Below are 21,850 nucleotides of genomic sequence, written 5' to 3'. Positions count from 1 at the left end.
TCATTTAGATCAGCTATGACTGGGGCAGTAATTCGAAGACATGCCTGGCTAAAAGAGCAATCCTTGCCAGACCATGTCAAGGCTAAACTCCTAGATGCTCCAATGGAGAAACAAAGTTTATTTGGCTCCCCTGCACAGGAGATTCTAAAGAAACTGGAAGAAAAAGCAAAATCTGTGCAAACAGTAAAGGATTTTCTGCAGGTTCAACCTCCGAGGTTCAGCAGAAACTGGCCTTCAAAGAATTGGTCCTTTCCAGACACCTCCAGAGCACAGAGGGGCAGGAATAGGCCCAAGAGGCAGAGGTCAATCAAAGGGTGCCTACAGGGGTCGTCAGTGGCAGCCTGCCAACCAGAGGAGTAGTGCCACAGCTGCAACTACAACCACTTCCACAGGACAGACACGATGACTTGACTCTGATTCCGCCTACCAGGGAACAACTGGAAGCACCCTTGGGAAAGCTGTCTTTATTCTTGAAAAACTGGTATTGCATTACAAAAGACAAATGGACATTGCAAACCATAGACAAAGGATACAGGTTTCACTTCCACACTTTTCCAAGAAGGAGCGGAATGCCAAACCTTCCACCAAACCAGAAGCCAGAGGCTTTAAGACAAATCCACAATTTACTTCAGATGAAAGCTATAGAAAGGGTACCATCTATGGAACACGGCTAAGGATTTTATTCCAGACTATTCCTTGTACCAAGAAAAGAAAACCAATGGAGGCCTATTCTCGACTTGTCTGCACTAAACACATATCTCATTGTGCCAAAATTCAAGATGCTGACCCTACAGCAACTTCTTCCCATGTTGGGCAAGGAGTCTTGGCTGGTGACTCTAGATCTCAAGGAGGCATACCTGCACGTCCCTATATGACCAGATTGCAGAAGACACCTCAGATTTCTTGCAGGATCAGAGCATTATCAATTCTCAGCATTGCCCTTTGGCTTATCTACTGCGCCCAGAGTATTCACAAAATGCCTGGCATCAGTAATTGCACATTGCAGGCTTCAGGGAATTCAAATCTATCCATACCTGGACGACTGCCTAATACAAGCGGACAACAAGACAAAACTAATAAAGGATTTGGCCTATGTCATGCATGTGTTACAGGCCTTGGGATACACAGTCAACATCCAGAAGTCAAGACTAGTGCCATCCCAAAGGATAACATTTTTGGGTGCGGATCTGGACACGATGACTCAGATGGCTTTTCTCACAGAAGAAAAACAAAAGCAACTCCCAGTCTACTTCATGGCTTTGACAAGACAAACTCAGCTCACTGCAAGGAAAGTCCTGCAGGCCCTGAGTTACATGGCATCCTGCATAATCTTGATCCCGCATGCCAGGCTACATATGAGAAAATTACAATGGTACCTACGGAATGTATGGTCTCAACACAGGCACAGTCTAGAAACCATGATACCAATCATTCCATGCCTGAAAAAGGAATTCCTGTGGTGAGCTCAGGCCTGTCAGTCCAACAGAGGGTTGCCTTTCAACAAACCACAACCAAGGCAGACCATCACCACGGACGCCTCAGACCTAGGATGGGGAGCACACATGGAGGACAAGTGTATCCAAGGCCTATGGTCTCAGGACCAGCTGAACTTGCACATAAACCTAAAGGAGATGCTGGCAGTAAAACATGCAATCGAGACATTCAAATCATTCCTCCAGCAAGGACATCTGCTGATAAGGACAGACAACACCACAGTCATGTGGTACATAAACAAACAGGGAGGCACGCATTCCTACCCTCTATGCCGGATGGCAATGGATCTGTGGAACCTAGGCCTGAATCTCAACATCCAGCTGCAGGCCAAATTCGTGCCAGGAAAAGAGAATTCATTAGCAGACAGCCTAAGCAGAACTACCACGGATGCTGCATCCAGACATCTTCAAAATCATAACAAGCAAATGGGGAATGCCAGAGATAGACTTGTTCGACTCCCCACTCAACCACCAACTGAAGAAATTCTGCTCAAGAGTATACCACCCACAAGCCTGGAGGGCTCTCTTTCAGCTGGAATGCCCTAACAGTGTATGCTTTTCCACCTCTCCCATTGATGTACAAAGTTCTACTGAAGATCAGGGAGGAACAGCCAAAGGTGATACTAATAGCTCCAGACTGGCCAAGGCAGCACTGGTACCCGCTACTGGGAAGCATGTCTCTGGCGAACTCATGGCCTCTACCCCTATGGCCTCTTCTTCTAACGCAGAACAACTTCAAGACCCTGCATCCAAACTTGAAAACACTGCTACTAACTGCCTGGAAAATTGCTTAAAACAAAACAAAACTGTTTTATCTCAGAGGGTCAAGGACATTATCCTGGAGGCTCGCAGACCCTCCACAAGGAAGACATACTCAGCTAAATGGAAGAGATTCCTCATTTGGAGCGCATCAAAGGGTACAAATATCACACTGGCAAACCTAGCACACATCCTAGAATATTTAGCAGAACTGTTCCACAATGGCCTGTCCTATTCTTCCATTAAGATTCATGCTTCAGCAATTTCAGCAGAGTACAACATGGATCCACCTATCTTCTCTCACCCTCTCCTCAGACAATTTTTAAGAGGGATCAAAAATGTAAAACCTCCAAGGAGAACCCCTCTGCCTACATGGGATCTCAATTTTGTGCTGGAAAAATTAACATTACCCCCTTTTGAACCAGCAGCATCAGCAGACTTACAGTTCTTATCTTGGAAAACTGCTTTCCTTCTGGCAATCACTTCAGCAAGAAGAGTATCCGAGTTACAGGCACTAATGGCAGTGCAGCCTTTCCTTATTTTTCACCAGGATAGAGTGTCTCTGAGAACCAATCCTACTTTCATGCCAAAGGTGGTATCCAGGGTATCCTTGAACCAAGCTTTTCATTTGCCTACGTTCTTCCCTAACCCACAGAACAGGGGGGGAAAACTATTGCACACCTTGGATGTACACAGACAACTACGCTACTATCTGGACAGAACTAAAACCAGCAGAAAAACTGACCAACTTTTTGTAGCATATGCAACTGGAGTGCAAGGAAAAGCAATTTCCAAACAGACAATTTCAAAATGGATAGGAAATTGCATTCGTTTTTGCTACTCTTTTCATGGAAAGACAGCTCCTGAAAATATCAGGCCTCACTCCACAAGAGCCACAGCCACCACTACAGCTTTCCTACGAGGGGTGGCTACCAAGGACATTTTAGAAGCTGCTACTTGGAGCTCCGTGCATATATTTGCCAAGCATTACAATCTACCTTTATACTCCAGATCCCGAGCAGGTTTTGCAACTGCAGTTTTACAGGGATCTTAACTACACCATCCTTATCTTAGTACCTCCTCCCCCAGTTTGGCTATGGTATTCTACCCATATGTTATGACTGCAGATGCATCCTTGAAGGACATAGTACAGTTTTGTACCTACCATAAATGTAGATGTCCGATAGGTATGCATCTGCAGTCAGGATTACCCACCCTCCTTCCCCTCTGTGGTACTCCTAGGGTGCTTACCCCTTCTTCAGCTAGCTGGGGGAATCTATTATGGTGTATTTGTTTGTATGTATATATGTATATATATATATATATATATATATATATATATATATATATATTGTTTGCTACTGTTTGGAATTTTCAACATTTATCCAAATTTAGCCTTCCTAGAGGGCACCTGGCATCTGGGGCAAGAAACACTGAGGAAAATGGCGTCGGCTGATGCCTGTATACCACAGAAGCTCTGACGTCGGGGAAAGTGCAACATCAGCCGAGGCCAGACCCAGACTTTGGAATCCGGCCGACGGAAGGGCTGCCTGAGGCAGGACAACCCATATGTTATGACTGCAGATGCATACCTATCGGACATCTACATTTATGGTAGGTACAAAACTGTACTTTACCCTCCCTCCAGCACCCTGACTTCGTTTGGCTGTAACTCTTCTCTCCTTTTCAATGCTTAAAAGCTTTTTGGTGTATTTGCATTTTTGTTTGAGGTATAACCTTGTATATTTATAGATTTAATTGCTTCCCATTAGAGGGGCACCTGACGTCTGGGGCAAGAAAAACTGATGTAATGACGTCGGCTGCATGTTTTATACTCCTGATGACCTGACGTCACGGAAGAAGAGACAGCAACTGACGGAGGACCCAAGACTGTTAATCAGGCCGACTGAGGGCTACTGCAAGCAAATAACCCAAATGTAATGACTGCAACAGTGAATACACTCAAACATCTACATTTATGGTAAGTGTACACAGCTGTATTTTCCTACTCAGTTCATTGGGTCCTTGTACATTGCTTGCACTAATTCTACCAATGATTCTTTCACTTGAACCATTGCCCAGATCAGCTTTCTTGGGACCTTTAAATAGATGAGTATATAAATCTTTAATTACAGTCAAATCTGCTCTATGTTAAAAGGCAAACAAATTTGTTAAAACTGAAAAAGATACAACTGTGATGTCAGTGATCCTTCACTACTCCAGAATGGTATCTGTGACTGCCTACCCTAGTGTGTAAAACTTCCTTTAAAGTTTTAGTCATCAGCTGTTTTTTTTTCCCAGCTTAATTGACTTTTGTCCAAATTGTTTTATTTGAAGTAACCTTTTTCTAAGAATTTGGACCACTGCTTCTGTTCTACAAACCTGTATGAGTGCACAGCTTACTTGTGATACTTTCTCAGCTGGCTTTTTTGTGCAGAAGTACACGGTTTGCTTTTAGTTTTTGTCTTAAAGCACTGATCCATGTGGACCAGTTATAGGTTCAGCTGAAGAGGTGCTTTCAGAATGCAATACAGATGCCAGTTATAGTAACAGACATTATAAATAAATGCGGAACACTAGTAGAAACGTAAATACGGTAAACAAAGATTTAGATATTTAAGCAAGTTAACTATATAACTTTACATTAATAGTATTTACAGTGCTCAGAGAACTGTATTATTTTAGGTTGTAGCTAATTTAAAGCTGCTTCAAATATACGCTAAAGCTTAAAGCAGAGTAGTTAGATGTGCTATTTTGGCTTTTTTTCCTTGCTCTATGCTGCCAAATAATTTAATAGCATCATCCCACAGGTCTTTGTGCATGTTCTTTTTGTATAGTACATTTATGGGCTTCACAAACAGTGACCTGATCCAATGCCCATATTCTCACTTCAGACCGCAGTAACTCTGTATGGTGTGTCTTGTAATAATTCTGTTTATGGAACTGTAGTCATTATGCCTATAAGTGTAGACCTAACTTAATGCATTCTTCATTAAGAACTGTTGAATTGTTAGTGTGTAAATGACACACTTAATCTAAGTATTCAGTAGATAGTTTTCTATTGTGCCATCTTGAAAATGAGGAATATGGTTTTTGGTCTTTGAATGTTCTTTACGTAGCAAACCTATTCTGTTAAGGCAAGTACTTGAAACTTGTTTTATGTTATTTATAGTCTATAAGTGTTTTGGGGCAGAGACTGCAGCCAAAAAGTAGCTGCATAATAACCTGACCAATCCTTGAATGTCTGTAGCGCATACTTGGTTTTGCTGCAACAGTTGTGTAATTTTTGCTTCCTTTATTCACAGGCCCACTTTTTAATTTTGATGTCCATGAAGATGTGAGATTATTGAGTGACGCCACAGTGGAAAAGGATGAGGTAAAATACATGTTTGTGTGTGCACGTGCGCCTCATATTTTGAGAGGGGAGAATCCATCTTAAAAAATGCTGTATAGTTTAAATTGGTGGATATATACATATTTATGTATAGTGCGTGTACTTTTGTGTGTATGCATGTACATGTGTGCAAGCACAAGCGAGTGTGTGCTTTTGTTTTGAAGAAAGTATTTATCCTTTCTCTGCAGGTGAGATGTAGCTAAGGCTGCATTCTACTGCACTGGTATACAGCAAATGAGAGAAGGCACATGTAAAGCCATATTGTAAGCAAACCTGAGTGTACCGTGTCATTGGCAAATAGGAAGATGTGTATCAGATGTTCATGTATTTCAGTGCAAGAAACTTTTCTGTGCGGAAGATTTTCAGTCCATATATCTCTAGAATCACTGTATATTAATCAGATCAGACAAAAGTAGTAGAAGTAGAGAACTTAAACTCGTCTTAAGTTAAAAAAAATAATAAAAAATATTTAATGTGAAGTTGTTCAATCTCGCCTTTCATTCATCACTGATTGGTTCGGAGCCGATCCCTCAGCTCCGACACGGCCCTTAGCAAGCTCGAGGTTTACCAAAAGCTTGAGATCTAGCCCCTTATCCCATGATGCACTGCCTGGAATACCTCAGATCTAGTTTGCCATGGCACAGATCTCGTGCGTTTCCAGAGCTCAATTCCTTTTTGGAGAAAAAAAGGATTTACGCAAGTTAAATTCTTTTTTACAAATAACTAATTTTTATTTATTGTTATTTACTGTTTACCCCTTTTTCCCATCTTAGCTTTGTATTAGGAAAGTGTAGTTTTTTGTTAGTTAAGTGCCCCCTGGGCCTACATGTCAGGGCGTAGTTGTGAATTAACAACTAAGTCTATAGTTAACTGCAGATGTCCTTCAAGGATGCATCTGCAGTCCTTACAAATGGGTTGTCCTGTCGTCAGGCAGCCCCTCGGTCGGCCGGATTCCAAAGTCTGGGTCTGGCCTCGGCTGGTGTCGCACTTCACCCGACGTCATAGCTGCAGTTATTCGGGTATAAAGGCATCAGCCGACGCCATTTTCCTCAGTCTTTCTTGCCGCGTGGCGCCCGAAGCAGAAGCTGTTCACAAGTGCCGGTCGGTCAGAACTAGAGATTACTACTACTGAATACTACTTCGAAGACTTCTAAAAAGCTAAGTACCCCGTTGGGGACTTTTTCTTGCCTCAGCCGATGTCAGAAAAAGTGAATAACTGTTTAACTTGTGGGAAACAAATACCTCATAAAGATTTCCACTCTTATTGCTTACCCTGTTTAGGCCCAGACCACGACGTAGCAGCTTGTCTAGCCTGTGCTTCTTTTAACCGGTGGACGCTTAGACGTCGGTCTGAATTTGCTGAGGAGTTTTTTGGCTCCGATTTTGCTTATATTATGCCGTCGGATCCTCCGACTACGCAAATTTCTAAAAAGTGCAAGGAAAAGGACCGACACTCGCGGTCCGCGGCTTCGGCTGAAACCGCGGTTAAGCCAACCGCGAGTGTCTCGGTTTCGGCTGAAACCGAGCAAGCGGTTCTTCCTTCAGCCGAAAACTTACCTTCTACCGAGGCCTCTTCCAGCCTGGTGGAATCGGCTTCAGAAAACCCACCTGCTGTTGCAGTTTCTCAGGAATTATCTGACACTATTCCCTTGGATATTTCAACCCCTGCACTTGGAGCTGCTAGGCCACCTGCAGCCATGTCCATTATGGCCTTTGCCAGGGCTAAAGCAGCTAAAGCTACTAAGACTGTGCCTGCTAAGACCCCCTCTCACAGGCCCAGCTCTAGTTCTCAAATGCTTAGTTTAGCAGAGGATCTCATTTCTTTAATCCGGGGATCCCAACCTCAACCAGACAGGGCCTCTCAGCCTCCTCCAGAGAAGAGGCCTAGAGCAGAGCCCCCTCAGCCACTTTCTACAGATGATTCCTCTGATGATTCAGATGATTCGGACCCTCCAGAGGCTCCTTTCTCCCCTTATGAAGATTCTGATGCTGAAGAGTCCATCCCTTCTGCCTCTCCGCCTGAGGAATTTTCCTTTGGGGAAACCTTGCATGCTATGAGGGAACAATTTCAGTGGCAGGGCCAGGATTTTTCAGACTCCAGAAAAAGGCTTAGAACCTTTCTGCATTTACCACAACATAGGCCTTTAGCCATACCTCCAGTTCTTTCTGTTGTAGATGATGCATTTAATGATGCTTGTACTGCTCCTGATTCTCTACCTCCGGCCCCTGCTAAGCCTGATAGATACTACAGGGTCCCGGACACACATTACCATTTGTATAAGGCTCCTTTTGCAGATCCCGAGACTATCTCCCAAGGACCTAAGGCTGTAGCAGCTACTTCTGCTAAGAACCCCCTCCCCTCAGAAAGGGAATCCAGATCCTTAGAGAGATGGGGTAAAAAAGTTTACACTTCTGCTACTCTTTCAGCTAGGGCCTTGAACTGTCAATTCCACATGATCCAGTATCAAGAGTTTATGCTAGACCAGTTAACCAAAAAACTGTCCTCTGATGAATCATTAGACAAAAAATCTGTTCAGGAAATGGTACATAACATTCAGCAAGTCAGTAACCATTCCTTAAAATGCGGCTATGATGCACTGGAGGCTTCCTTTAGATCAGCCATGACTGGCACAGTTATCAGAAGGCATGCATGGTTAAAAGAGCAGGCCTTACCAGACCATGTCAAGTCCAAACTATTAGATGCACCTATGGATAAGATCAATTTGTTTGGCTCTCCTGCACAACAGGTGCTGAAGAAGATGGAAGAGAAGGCAAAATCTGTCCAAACAGTAAAAGATTTCTTACAGGTCCAACCGCCAAGGTTTAGCAGGAATTGGCCCTCCAATAATTGGTCCTTTCCAGACTCATCCAGAGCTCAGAGGGTCAGGAATAGGCGTTCAAGAGGCAGAAACCAATCCAGGGGTGCCTACAGGGGACGCCAGTGGCAGAGTAACAACCAGCAAAGTACAGCCACGGACACAGCCACCACCACAACTACAGGACAATCACAGTGACTTGGCTCTGGCACCGCCTACCAGGGAGCAACTAGAAGCACCTTTAGGCGGGAAGCTAGCCTTATTTTCAATAAACTGGCATTACATCACAAGAGACAAGTGGATTTTACAGACAATAGACCAAGGCTACAGGTTTCACTTCCATACTCTACCAGGAAGAGAGGAATGCCAAACCTACCTCCAAATCAAAAGGCAGAAGCTCTAAAACAAATATCCCAATTATTAAAGATGAGAGCTGTGGAAAAGGTACCATCTATGGAGCAAGGAAAGGGATTTTACTCCATACTCTTCCTGGTACCAAGAAAAGAAAGCAAATGGAGACCTATTCTCGACCTGTCCGCTTTAAACACATTCCTCATTGTTCCAAAATTCAAAATGCTGACTCTACAGCAGCTTCTTCCCATGCTGGGCAAGGAGTCTTGGCTGGTAACTCTAGATCTCAAGGAGGCATACCTGCACGTCCCCATACGACCAAATTGCAGAAGATACCTCAGATTTCTTGCAGGATCAGAGCATTATCAATTCTCAGCATTGCCCTTTGGCTTATCTACTGCGCCCAGAGTGTTCACGAAATGCCTGGCATCAGTAATTGCTCATTGCAGGCTTCAGGGAATCCAAATCTACCCCTACCTGGACGACTGCCTGATACAAGCGGACAACAAAAACAAGCTAGCAGAAGACTTACAAAGGGTCTTTTACCTGCTACAAGCCTTGGGATACACAGTCAATATAAAAAAGTCAAGGCTGATACCATCCCAAAGAATAACCGTTTTGGGTGCAGAGTTGGACACATCAAAGCAAATGGCATCCTAACAGTAGAAAAACAGGAGCAGCTACCTCTCTACTTCTTGGCATTAACAAAGCAGAACCATCTGACAGCAAGAAAAGTACTGCAAGCCTTGGGCTTCATGGCATCCTGCATAATATTGGTTCCTCATGCCAGACTGCATATGAGAAAACTACAGTGGTACCTAAGGAATTTATGGTCTCAACACAAGCACAGCTTAGAAACCCAGATTCCAATTATTCCATGCCTGAAGCAAGAATTCCTATGGTGGGCTCAGGCTTGTCAATCAAACACAGGATTGCCCTTCCACAGTACTCAACCAAGCCAAACCATCACGACGGACGCCTCAGACCTCGGTTGGGGCGCCCACATGCTGGACAAGTGCATACAAGGCTTATGGACTCAAGACCAGCTGCACCTACACATAAATCTAAAGGAAATGCTGGCAGTAAAACTGGCAATTCAGGCATTCAGACCATTTCTCCAACAAGGTCAATTGATGATAAGGACAGACAACACCACAGTTATGTGGTACATCAACAAACAGGGAGGCACACATTCGTATCCTCTTTGCCGGATGGCACTGGACCTCCGGAATGTGGCCCTGAGCTACAGCATTCAGTTAAAAGCAATTTTTGTACCAGGAAAAGAAAACATTCTGGCAGACTTATTAAGCAGGACTACCACGGATGCCCACGAATGGATGCTGCATCCGGACATCTTCAAAACCATTACAAGAAAATGGGGGCTTCCAGAAATAGACTTATTTGCATCCCCACGCAATCACCAGCTAAAGAAATTCTGCACAAGGACGTACCACCCACTTGCTTGGAAGGTGGACTCCCTATCCTTCAGTTGGAAAAACCTGACAGCATATGCATTCCCACCACTTCCTTTGATGCACAAGGTGCTATTGAAGATCAAAGAGGACCGTCCAAGGATCATTCTGATAGCTCCAGACTGGCCAAGGCAACATTGGTACCCATTACTGAGGAGCATGTCTCGGGAACAAATATGGCCACTACCCCGGGTTCCCTTGCTGTTAACACAGAACAACTACAACAATCTGCATCCAAACCTGAAAACTCTGCAGCTGACTGGCCAGGAGCATTGCATAAGACCAATTAACCCAAATTTATCCCAAAGGGTTAAAGACATTATCCTTGAGGCTTGCAGACCCTCAACAAGAAAAAATTATTCAGCAAAATGGAAAAGATATCTCATTTGGAGTACTGCAAAAGGAGAAGATGTGTCACTGGTAAACATAGCCAACATCCTGGAATACTTGACAGAGCTCTTCCACACAGGCCTGTCCTATTCCTCCATCAAGATTCATGCATCAGCTATTTCAGCAGAATACGACTTGGATCCTCCTGTCTTCTCACATCCTCTGCTCAGACAGTTTCTGAGAGGAATTAAAATGTAAAGCCTCCTAGGAAGCCACCATTGCCAGCATGGGACTTGAACTTTGTGCTAGAAAAATTGACACTTCCTCCTTTCGAACCAGCAGCAACAGCAGAATTACAATACTTATCATGGAAGACTGCTTTCCTGCTGGCAATCACTTCAGCAAGAAGGGTATCTGAACTTCAGGCATTAATGGCAGTACAACCCTTCCTGATCTTCCATCAAGATAGAGTGTCCATGAGAACAAATCCTTCCTTTATGCCTAAGGTGGTCTCCAGAGTTTCTTTAAATCAGGCTATCCACCTACCTACATTCTTCCCCAACCCACAGAACAGGGGAGAAAGACTGCTGCATACCTTGGATGTACATAGACAATTACGCTACTACCTGGACAGGACCAAGGGCAATAGAAAAACTGACCAGCTACTGGTAGCATATGCAACAGGAAGGGAAGGAAAAGCAATTTCAAAACAGACAATCTCCAAGTGGATAGGAAATTGCATCAGATTTTGTTACTCCTACCATGGAAAGAAAACTCCAGAGAACATCAGGCCTCACTCTACAAGGGCTACAGCCACTACCACAGCCTTCTTACGTGGAGTGGCTACCAAGGACATTTTAGAGGCTGCTACTTGGAGCTCCGTGCATACATTGGCCAAGCATTATAACTTGCCTTTATACTCTAGATCCCGAGCAGGTTTTGCCACTGCTGTTTTGCAAGGGATCCTAACTACACCATAACTTTATTTTTCCTCCTCCCCCAGTTTGGCTATGGTATTCTACCCATTTGTAAGGACTGCAGATGCATCCTTGTAGGACATAGTACAGTTTTGTACCTACCATAAATGTAGATGTCCGAACAGGATAGCATCTGCAGTCAGGATTACCCACCCTCCTTCCCCTCTGTGGTACTCCTAGGGTATTTGCCCCTAATAGCTAGCTGGGGGATCTCTTATGGTGTATTTGTACATTTTTTTTCATTGGTGCTTATCAAATTTTGGAATCATTGGCATTTCCCTATTTAGCCAGGCAAAACGCGGCACCCTGGCAAGAGGAATGTGCCTTGCTACAAGAATGCCTGTGCCTATGGTGTCGGAATAAGTCGGCCTTCCAGCCGGGCCAGACAGGTGAAGTGAGCCGGCAGGACCAGGCCGGCGAAGGAGGACAGGACTGGCCATTTGTAGGACCATTTATGGGGACCCTATGGGACTGCTACATTTTATGGTAATTACAAAACTGTGCTACATCTTTTTTTTTTGTTGTACAAAACTGTAACTTTTAACAAATTTTTTTTTTATAAAATAATTTCTTTAAAATTTTAGTTTTAGGACAAGCGGAAGGATGTGACAGGACAAAATGTCCACAAATCAGGCAAAAATGTCAAAAAACCACATTGTCTGAAAAATATATTGTTCAGAATCATATTGATCATTATATATTGTTACTCAGAGCATCATCTCAGAAGTCATGTAGCATATGTCATGTTTTAGATCGAGAGGTTTTGCTCGAGATGAAAATTGAAATAATAGAGGCCTGCTCAACAGCCAGGATATTGCTGGTTTGTCCCTGCAGGATGGTGGGGCTTAGTCCCCCTCTAGTTCCTAAAAATCTTTGGTACGAAGGTTGCAAGCAGAATCGAGCAGACTGCAAAATTGGGAGAATCTGCTGAATTGACTGTTGACCTGCTTGTTGAGCCGACCTATGTCCCCTGGAGCCGCCTGCCGCCCTATGTCCTGGATCCCCCCTTCTTCAGCTTCTCCCTTCTTTAAAATCTTTCTTTCTGTTCTATAAAATCTCTTGTGTTGCCTTTGGATGATTTGGTGGTTGAGAAGCTGCTGAAGGGCTGCTGAAGGCTGTGAAGTTGGGACTCCGACTGTTGCTGTCTGCTCAAAGACCACTGTTACCCAAGACCACTGGCCTCCTCCCCGAACCCACACGGTACAGCCACAGGGGCAGACCTGGAGGGGCAGACCTGCGTGGAGTCAGGCCGGAGCAAGCGCCTGCTCGGCTCCAGCTCCGGCCATCATCGGCGCCCGGCCGTGGCTCTGGCGCCTCTGCGGCCAGTGGCTCGCCTCTCAGGGAGGGAGGCACCCGCACGACTTGTCGCCCGCGACCTCCCCTCTCCCTCTCTCCCCTCGGCCTTCGGGTTTGCGACCTCGGTGCAGAGGGAGCTGGCGGTTCCTTTGGGGACTTTGGCTCCGTCATGTCGGAGTCATGAGGCTGTCGGAACCAAGAGGAGAGCTTTGTCCCCAATGACCATCTCAACTTCAGGTCTAGCCTCCTCTTCCCTTATAGCTCCTGGGTCTGCTTCTGTTCCTGTCATCCCAGCCCAGCTTCGAGAACCTGAGCCTCAGATAACCCCACAGGGTGTTCCTTGCTCTTCCGAGACTTCTCCAGAAATCCCCACTGAAGAGCTTCCTAGGAAGAGGGTGTGTAAGAGGAGACACTTGGACTCCCTACAGGAGTCTCTGACATCAGACACTGACTTAGATTAGTCAGAAGGGTCCCCACGATCCCCCTCTGAGGATATCTCCTTTGCAGAGATACTTAAAATCCTTAGGCAGAGGGGTGATTGGCAGTCCAAAAGCCCTACTGAGGATGAGTCAGTGCTACTGAAGGCTTTTGGGTCTCAGCCTTCCACCTCTTGGGTGTCTCCACCCTACGATAAGCTCACGCAGCTGATTTCTCTTAGGGCGTGTGAGTCACCGGGCACGACGGAGCCTGTTCCCCGGAGGCCTAATAAATTCATCTATGCCCCTGCGGATAAGCAGTTTCTGACTAAAGGAGTGCCTGTTGATGCCATGGTGGTGGCAGCAGCCATCAAAAAGGAATTATCCGAGACTTCTTCATCGGTCCATCCCCCTAACAGCGATTCTAGGGTTATGGACCGATACTGGAAACGCATCTTCAGTTCAGCGACATTTTCATTGTGATCGCTGAACTACCTGACCCACTTTACTAGACTACAGAGATATCTCCTCAAGGAGTTAGGAGATGCTCTCCAGGGTTCTGTAGCTACGGAAGTTGCCGACAAAGTGACTACCCAGCTTGCTACCCTTAACTCCATAGTAAACTCATCCATGAGGCTCATTTCGTATGCAGCCGAGGGTTCAAGTAGGGTTGCAGGTTCAGGAATCGCCTTATGTAGACAGTCCCAGATGCGCCTATGTTCCTTCGCGGAACCCCACAAGTCTTCTTTCATCAATGCCCCATTCGATGGCACCGGTCTCTTCGGGCCTAAAGTGAAGGAAAGTCTCACCAGGAGTGAACAAGACGGGAAGACTGTCTGCCGTTGGAGTCCGTTTTGTCACCCCTATGCAGCCTTATACCAAAGGCACTAAGGGAGGCAAGATGTGGTTCTGAAAATCTCTCACAGCCTTTCCAGACACCCATGGTGATACCCCCTTTAGAGGCAGAGGAGGGGGTAATAACAGAAGACGCCACTCTCATGGCAGAGGGAGCCCGCAACATCAAGGTGACAGAGATCAGTTCTCTGGTCAGCCTTACCAACGTCCCTGAAGGGAAGCCCGACTGTCCTACTCTGGAGTCAATTGGGGGTCGCTTATTCCTGTATCCCTACGCCTGACTAAAAATCTCCAACAACAAATTGGGTACAGAGAATAATTTCCAGAGGATATATCATACCATTCACCTCCTTCCCAAAAACCCTAAGAAAAATCCCAGACGTACCACCCCTTTACAGGGAACAAGCAACTTCAGAGGTTCAAAAGTTGCTAGAAAAAAGTCATCCAGCCAGTCCCAGCAGACCAAACAGGATCCGGAACTTACTCGAGTTTCTTTTTAGTACCAAAGAAAACAGCCAACTAGAGACCAATATTGGACCTCAGCAGACTCAACCAGTTTGTAAAGAAGGAGAAGTTCCGGATGGTCACGCTTCAGTCTATTCTTCCCTTTTTAGGGAAAGATAATTGGATGTGCTCAATAGATCTCAGGGATGATTATTACCACATAAAAATGGACAGGGTATCCAGAGAGAACCTGCGTTTCCATCTGGGAGCCAATCATCAGTTTCGAGCCCTGCCCTTCAGTCTCACTTCAGCCCCTAGAGTGTTCACCAAATGCATGGCAGTAGTAACGACTCACCTGAGGTGTCTTGAATTCCAGGTGTTTCCGTATTTAGATGATTGTCTCCTTTCTGCCACCACCAGGCATCAACTAGTTCAATCAAGAGACCACACTCTGACTCTCTGCAATCAGTTGGGCAATACCATCAACTTTGAAAAGTCTGCCTTATCACCATCACAGCATATAAACTTTATAGGAGCATAGTTAGACACCTCAACCATCACTTTAAGGCTACCATTAGAAAGAATCGCTCTGCTGCATCAGCAAATCAACTTTCTAGTATCAAAGACGAAATCACCAGCATCAGAGGTGTTAAAAATTTTGGGTCTGGTGGCTGCTGCAATTATAACCATTCCTCTAGCGAGAATGCATATGAGAGTACTTCAATGGTTACTTTTCACTCCATGGTCTTACCAGGAACTTTCCATGAGTCACACAATATTGATTACAAACTCATGCAAGAAGGGCCTTCAGTGGTGGTTGACATCTCCATGTAACCGTAGGTCACCCATTTGTATTTCCACCTTCAATAGCCACTGTGACCATGGATGCCTCCCTGATATGGTGGAGGGGGCATTATCAGGAGAGGACTGTCCAAGGCACATGGACGGAATAGGAGTTACACTTGCATATCAACATCCTGGAGATGAGAGCGGTACTTTTGGCGTTGCAGTACTTCAAAGACTCTCTTCCTCACGGGACCATTTCAGTTCAGACAGACAACATGTCAGTGGTCTGGTATTTCAAGGCGGGACCAGATCCCTACCCCTTATGCCGAGAAGCCCTCAGAGTTTGGCAGTGGGCTGTATCCTCCCAGCATTTTCTTTTGGCAATGCACATCCCTGGAAGATCCAAAGTGATAGCAGACAAACTGAGCAGGGCAATTTTATTGCCTCACGAGTGGTCCCTCAAGCAAAAGACAGCGGACAGGATTTTCCACAAATGGGGCCAGCCTTGCTGCAATCTTTTTGCCAGTCACCTAAACACCAAATGCAGAAGCTATTTTGCCCTGATCCCCCCTCCGGGGGAGTCCCCAAGGGATTCACTTGTACACGATTGGCCCCCGGGTTTTCTCTGTGCATTTCCACCAATCCCTCTGATTTCAAAGGTTCTACAGAAAGCTTCGTTGCTAAGGAGGATTATGATTCTAATAGCCCCTCATTAGCCTCGGCAGATTTGGTTCCCATTCCTACTTCAGCACCTAGTGGAGGAACGATGGATTCTGGGCCAGGTTCCAGATCTGCTAACACATCCATTGGGGAACCTCCATCCTTCTCTACAGTCTCTGCAACTCACAGCTTGGCTGCTCCAGTTCCCCTCATAGCCAGGCTTGATAATATTTCTCATGAGGTGAGACACATCTTGTTGTCTTCCCAAAAGCCTTCCACCAGAAGATTATACCTCAGCAAATGGAAAAGATTTTCTTTATGGGCCTCCAAACAGAACATTGACCCTTATAAAGCACACATGTCCTCCATCTTAGAATTCCTTACCATGATTTTCAACAAATGTTCAGCAGCAGCTACAGTAAGTGTTCAAATGGCTGCCATTGCTAACTTTCACCTAGGAATAGACGGATTTAACATTATGGCCCATAAGCTGTCTAGAGCCTTTCTCAAAGGGACCTTCCACATCAGACCCCCAGTGAAAGTTCCTTATGCACCGTGGAATCTGAACTTACTATTGTCCCGGATTATTCTTCCTCCCTTTGAACCAGCATCATCCTGTGAAATGAAGTTCTTATCATGGAAAACTCTGTTTCTAGTGGCCATTACATCTGCCTGTAGAGTGTCAGAGCTTCAAGCCTTATCTATCAGACAACCTTATTTGATTTTTCACCCTGATAGAGTATCACTCAGAACAAATCTTTCCTTTTTGCCTAAAGTTTGTTCCGAAACTAATATTAATCAAGTCATTGAGTTATCAGGCTTCTTTCCCAACCATTCTAACAAAATGGAGTATATGCTACACAAACTTCATGCTCACAGACAGCTCAGATTTTATCTGTACAGAACTAAAGATATTAGGAAATCAGGCCAACTCTTTTTATCCTTTTCAGGAACCAGAAAAGGTAGGCCAGTGGCTAAAACAGCTCTATCTAAATGGTTATCGGATTGTATTGCCTTTGTTCATTCAGCTGCCAATATGCCTTTGCCTCAAAAGATTAAAGCTCATTCTACCAGAGCAGTATCTACATCTGCTGCTTTTCAAGCCAAAGTGCCTTTAGATAATATTTGTGCGGTAGCCACTTGGTCTAAACCTCATACCTTTATCACTCATTACAAAGTGGATAAGGCCTCCAGGGACAGGACCTCTTTCGGGTCCACGATTCTGAGAAATGTACTTCCGTGAGCCACCCAAGATTTGGGGTGCTAGGGACGCTACCCATCAGTGATGAATGAACGGCGAGATTGAACAACTTCATAAAGAAGTTATGTACTCACCATAACGTTCCATGTGAGTTGTTCTATCTCGCCTTCATTCTCACGTCCCTCCCTCCATCCCCCATCTGGCTGACAGTTGACCTGGAATCTAGCTTCATCCTGGTTATGCATTCCTTTTTATATTTTGTTGGAATAATTATTGTCTGACAAAAGTAGTACACGCAGCAAACAAGATCTGAGGTATTCCAGGCAGTGCATCATGGGATAAAGGGCTAGGTCTCGAGCTTTTGGTAAACCTCAAGCTTGCTAACAGCCGTGTCGGAGCCGAGGGATCGGCTCCAAACCCATCAGTGATGAATGAAGGCAAGATAGAACAACTCACATGGAAAGTTATGGTGAGTACATAACTTCTTTATTTTAAATATTGTACAGAATTACTAAGTATTCAAAAGTAATCCAAGCAAGGCAGGCAGTCTGTTCCCAGTCGAAAATTTCTACTGGAAACAGACTGCCTGCCTTGCTTGGATTACTTTAGAATACTTAGTAATTCTGTACAATATTTCAGATTATATATTTCATTATTATTATTTTTTTAACTTAAGACGAGTTTAAGCTCGCTACTTCTACTACTATTGTGTGATCTGATTACTATACAGTGATTCTAGAGATATATGGACTGAAAATCTTTCACACAGAGAAGTTTCTTACACTGTTTTGTTTTTGGACTCACTATACTTGTTTAGTGGGTTGTTTGAGACTTCGGGGATACCACAGAGATTACTTGTTTTTTTATGTTTATGTATTTCCTAACATCTAAATTATTGCTTTTGTCATTAGCTTAGAATGCATCTGCTGACTTGTCTTTTCAGCTAATAGGTTACTGAGTTTCCAGTGCAGCAGAAATGGGCACCTAGCCTGATATATTTAATCAGGGTTCATTTTCTGTGCTTCTGTCCTTCACTGTTTCTTATTCTTCCCATTTTCCTAGTTTTCTTATGGCACTTTACACCTGTCTTCTTTGACATGTCCATATCCTGGATCACTATTCTGGAATAATGAGGTTGTCATATCAATAGAACAATGTCATGTGTACTTGATGTTGACCTACATAGTTTATCTGTGCTGATTTTATTTTCCCATGACCTAGGACTTGCAAACATTGAGTGAGTTGCACTTCTGAAGGTGCCATTCTCTGAACATAAATACATTTTCTGTTGCCTTTGTATGTTAACCTTTGCTGCAATAATGTGCTAAGCAGTAGGCCACTCTGACACCAACCTTCCCCCCACCATCAGAGGATGAGTGAATTCCTTTGGGAGGTCAGACCCTTCATTATTGGTGAACTTACAACTTACCTGTAATTCCATATGTAGTTTGTTGACTTGGTGAGCAACCCCTACCTCCAACCCCACCCAACCCAAAGAAGCTGCTTAGGCTTATTCTGTATCTTTATGGGGTCTCTTTCACTTTTACTGAATGCATGATTTTTTTTTAAATATTCTTTTGACAGTCACATGCTGGTAAAGTGGTCCTGAGAAGCTGGTATGAAAAGAATAAGCATATTTTCCCTGCTAGTCGTTGGGAGCCGTATGATCCAGAGAAGAAGTGGGATAAGTACACGGTGAGTACATGCCGCTGCTGTTTATTTAGAAGTGGTTGTGCAAACTCTGCCTCTTGATTATTTTTGTTACCCATTGTTAACCAGTTAAGCCTACTAAGCAGAAACATAAAGATCTTGCTTAGAAAAGAGACATCTGTATACAACTTTCCACTATATGGCTCCTGACAAAGTGTTTTTGAAATTACTGCATCATAAATGTCAAACCTTATAGTCACTGTCTGTTCTGCTTAGGGCCACATCACATAAGCAGTTGTCATCACTGCTGTTATTTCAGCACTGCAACTAGATATGGTTAGAAGGAGAAGCTTAAGATCAAAGTTTTGGTGAGCAATCCAACAATCATCAGATCCATCTAGAGGTGTCCGGCAGTAATGAGGCCTGTGGCTTCTAGACCCAAGTCCATTTTCATGGTGTGTACCATTACATTGGTGGCTCCTGCCCTTATCTCTGGTATACTGTCCTTGAGTTGCATGTTTTCAGTCATGAGAGAAATTTAATAGAGAGGTCCTCAATCAGATACCCACTCTTGATAGCAGGATCTAGACACCCTTTGATGCCTACCTTCATTGCCGGGGCCTTTTGGGGCCCAGCTATTGTTGGGGAAAAGGACTTTGAATCCCAGGTGCTTAGTATTTTGTCCAATGTTTCTTCCATGGAATCAGCTCCCTTAGCCTTACCAAGAATGATATTTGCCACCTGCATCACTGAGCAATCTATCAATCAGGGCCCTCCTGGGCTCATGCTTTGGTGCTCTGTCTTCCCTCCATGCCAGTACTGAGCATTGTCCGCTTTTTTATTGCTCATGTTGGATAAGAAGTTGCAGGTAAGGATTTTTTGCCAGAATTAGCTTAGGCTTCAGAGGCCCAGCACACAGTTTGTTTGCTGATTTCAGCCATTTTTGTACTGGTTGTAGCACACATACTGGTACAGGTGGCAACGTACATCACATATACTGATTATGCCACTTCCTCCTCTCTCACCATTGCATGTACAGCATAGTTTCTTTCCAAGCTCCTATTCTTTTCTCCTGGGGGGCAGTAGGTCACAGGAATGCAGAATATGTAGATTAAAAGGAATTATTTGCCTTAAACTTTCAAAGCTTTGTCATTGCGTAATTTGAGAAGATAGGATGTGTGTGGGTACGCGCAAGTCCCTGCAGGCAGGAGAGGGATGTTTATCTCTTGATCCATTGAACTCCATTGTAGGAAGAACTCACAAAAACGCAAAACGAAAAACAGCAAACCAAATAACTCCTGAAGGCTGAAAATCCAGAAATCACTGCTCGAACAAGGAGGATAGTTCACAGAACACTTTATTCACAAAACGAATCCAATACTGGCAGGAACACATACAATCCAAACGTGGGTTAAGCGCTTTCATCCGCATGTAAGGCAGATTTCATCAGAACAGTAACGAATTCCTGAATTTTCCTCATTATGAAGCATTGTGAACGTCTTCCCTTCTGTGTTAACGCACCTGATCTCATCCTCGTCTGTGGAGCAGTGTTAGGAGTGAAACAGTGCCAGCAAGAAAACTAATTAATTGTCTCAGAGTTTCCTCTCCATGTAGTATCTAACAACTCAGATTACTGTTTACAGTTCCCACTGAAAAGAAGGCGGGACAAGTCCGCTTAAATGAGTAACAGCACACTATTTCCGGACACAAAACTCAAGCTTCCGTATTGGTTGCTAAACACAGTGATGAGAGCTCATTCCCCTAGATGTGCACTGGTGCGCACCTTTGAAGCATTTTGAAAATGCTTCACTAAAGTTTTTTTTTCCATTGTAGGAAGAAAATATTTTTAGTAACTCTGAGATAATCTCTTTACCAGCTTTTGTTGGTTTTGACAAATTATCTCCATGGACTGCGAGGTTATTCAGACAGGGCTTAACAGAGCCTCTCTTCCTCAGATGTATTGTGGCTATCCAGAATACTACTCTAAGGTGCCCTTCATCTGAAAGAGATGGAAGTACTGAATCCTTCCCTTCCTGTAATTGCCACTGAAGGACCCCATATTTGATAGGATCCGTTAAAATGGTGAATTCTGCAATGGATTATTTTTCCCTCTTCCTAAAAATACATTAATCCTTGTTTGGGACAAGCTGACACAAGAATCTGAGCTGTTCCCCTCCACTTGAACCTGCCTTCAAGGATTCTGTGCTCCATGCCTGAAAGCATTCAGGCTCGGGCCTTTTGGCTTCCAGGAATGCTGATTATTTTTGTTGGCATCTTCCCAAGTTTCTTGATGCTGCACACACATAGATCCCAAGGAAGACTTCTTCCTTATCTCCCTTGTCCACTACAGGTGCTAGCAGCCATAACATTTGGTCAGCCAATCTATGGCTTTAAATTACATAACAGGATCAGTTGTTTAGCCACACTGTTTTTGAAGTATTTTGAATAACTACATTTTGCATGTTGCCACTTTCAGATTTTTTAGTGGGTAAAACTTTGGCGAGTACAGTAGTACATTCCCTAATGTAAGCTTTCATGTGGTTTAGTACAGATTTATTGCCACAGATTCAGTAACCATAACTGTTGCCTTGTGTGTACCTTGATGAAGGCCAGCTTTATTAGTTCCTTCCTCCTGCCATGAAGAATTGAAGTCCTTTCTGAGGCGATCATAGATGATATTTGGAGGAGGAAAAATTCTCTCTCTCCATTGGAGTGTGTGTACTCCCCTCCTGCTTTTGTATCTCATAACAGAATGTGCAGAGATGTCACTAAAGACCATGTAAGCACCAGGCCTGTCTGCAGGTCCTCTTGCCAAATAGCCTGGAAGATCCGTACATCTCTGCAAACAGCCTGTCACCTTACTGACTACCTTTAGGCGTTCAAGTAGGGTGATTGTTCTGAAGTTTGCTTCAAGTTCAGGAATTATTGCCCAAGATTGGTGGCTCCTACA

The 21,850-nt window shown here is 44.2% G+C and overlaps 1 protein-coding gene across 1 annotated transcript in view; it reads left to right on the top strand.

Moving 5' to 3' along the window:
* The window catches only part of FAM50A (family with sequence similarity 50 member A), a 575,383-nt gene that overhangs the window by 530,771 nt on the left and 22,762 nt on the right, over positions 1-21,850 (top strand). Inside the window, exons 11-12 of the mRNA XM_044080267.1 lie at positions 5,558-5,628; positions 18,835-18,945. Of these exons, the coding sequence (XP_043936202.1) occupies positions 5,558-5,628; positions 18,835-18,945 (182 nt within the window). The remainder of the gene's footprint in view (positions 1-5,557; positions 5,629-18,834; positions 18,946-21,850) is intronic.

This window comes from Protopterus annectens, chromosome 8.part0, assembly GCF_019279795.1.
Source record: "Protopterus annectens isolate FY-2018-M chromosome 8.part0, PAN1.0, whole genome shotgun sequence".
Classification (NCBI taxonomy): domain Eukaryota; kingdom Metazoa; phylum Chordata; order Ceratodontiformes; family Protopteridae; genus Protopterus; species Protopterus annectens.
The sequence above is the reverse complement of the archived record's forward strand: the minus strand, read 5'-3'. Positions and strand labels throughout refer to the sequence as shown.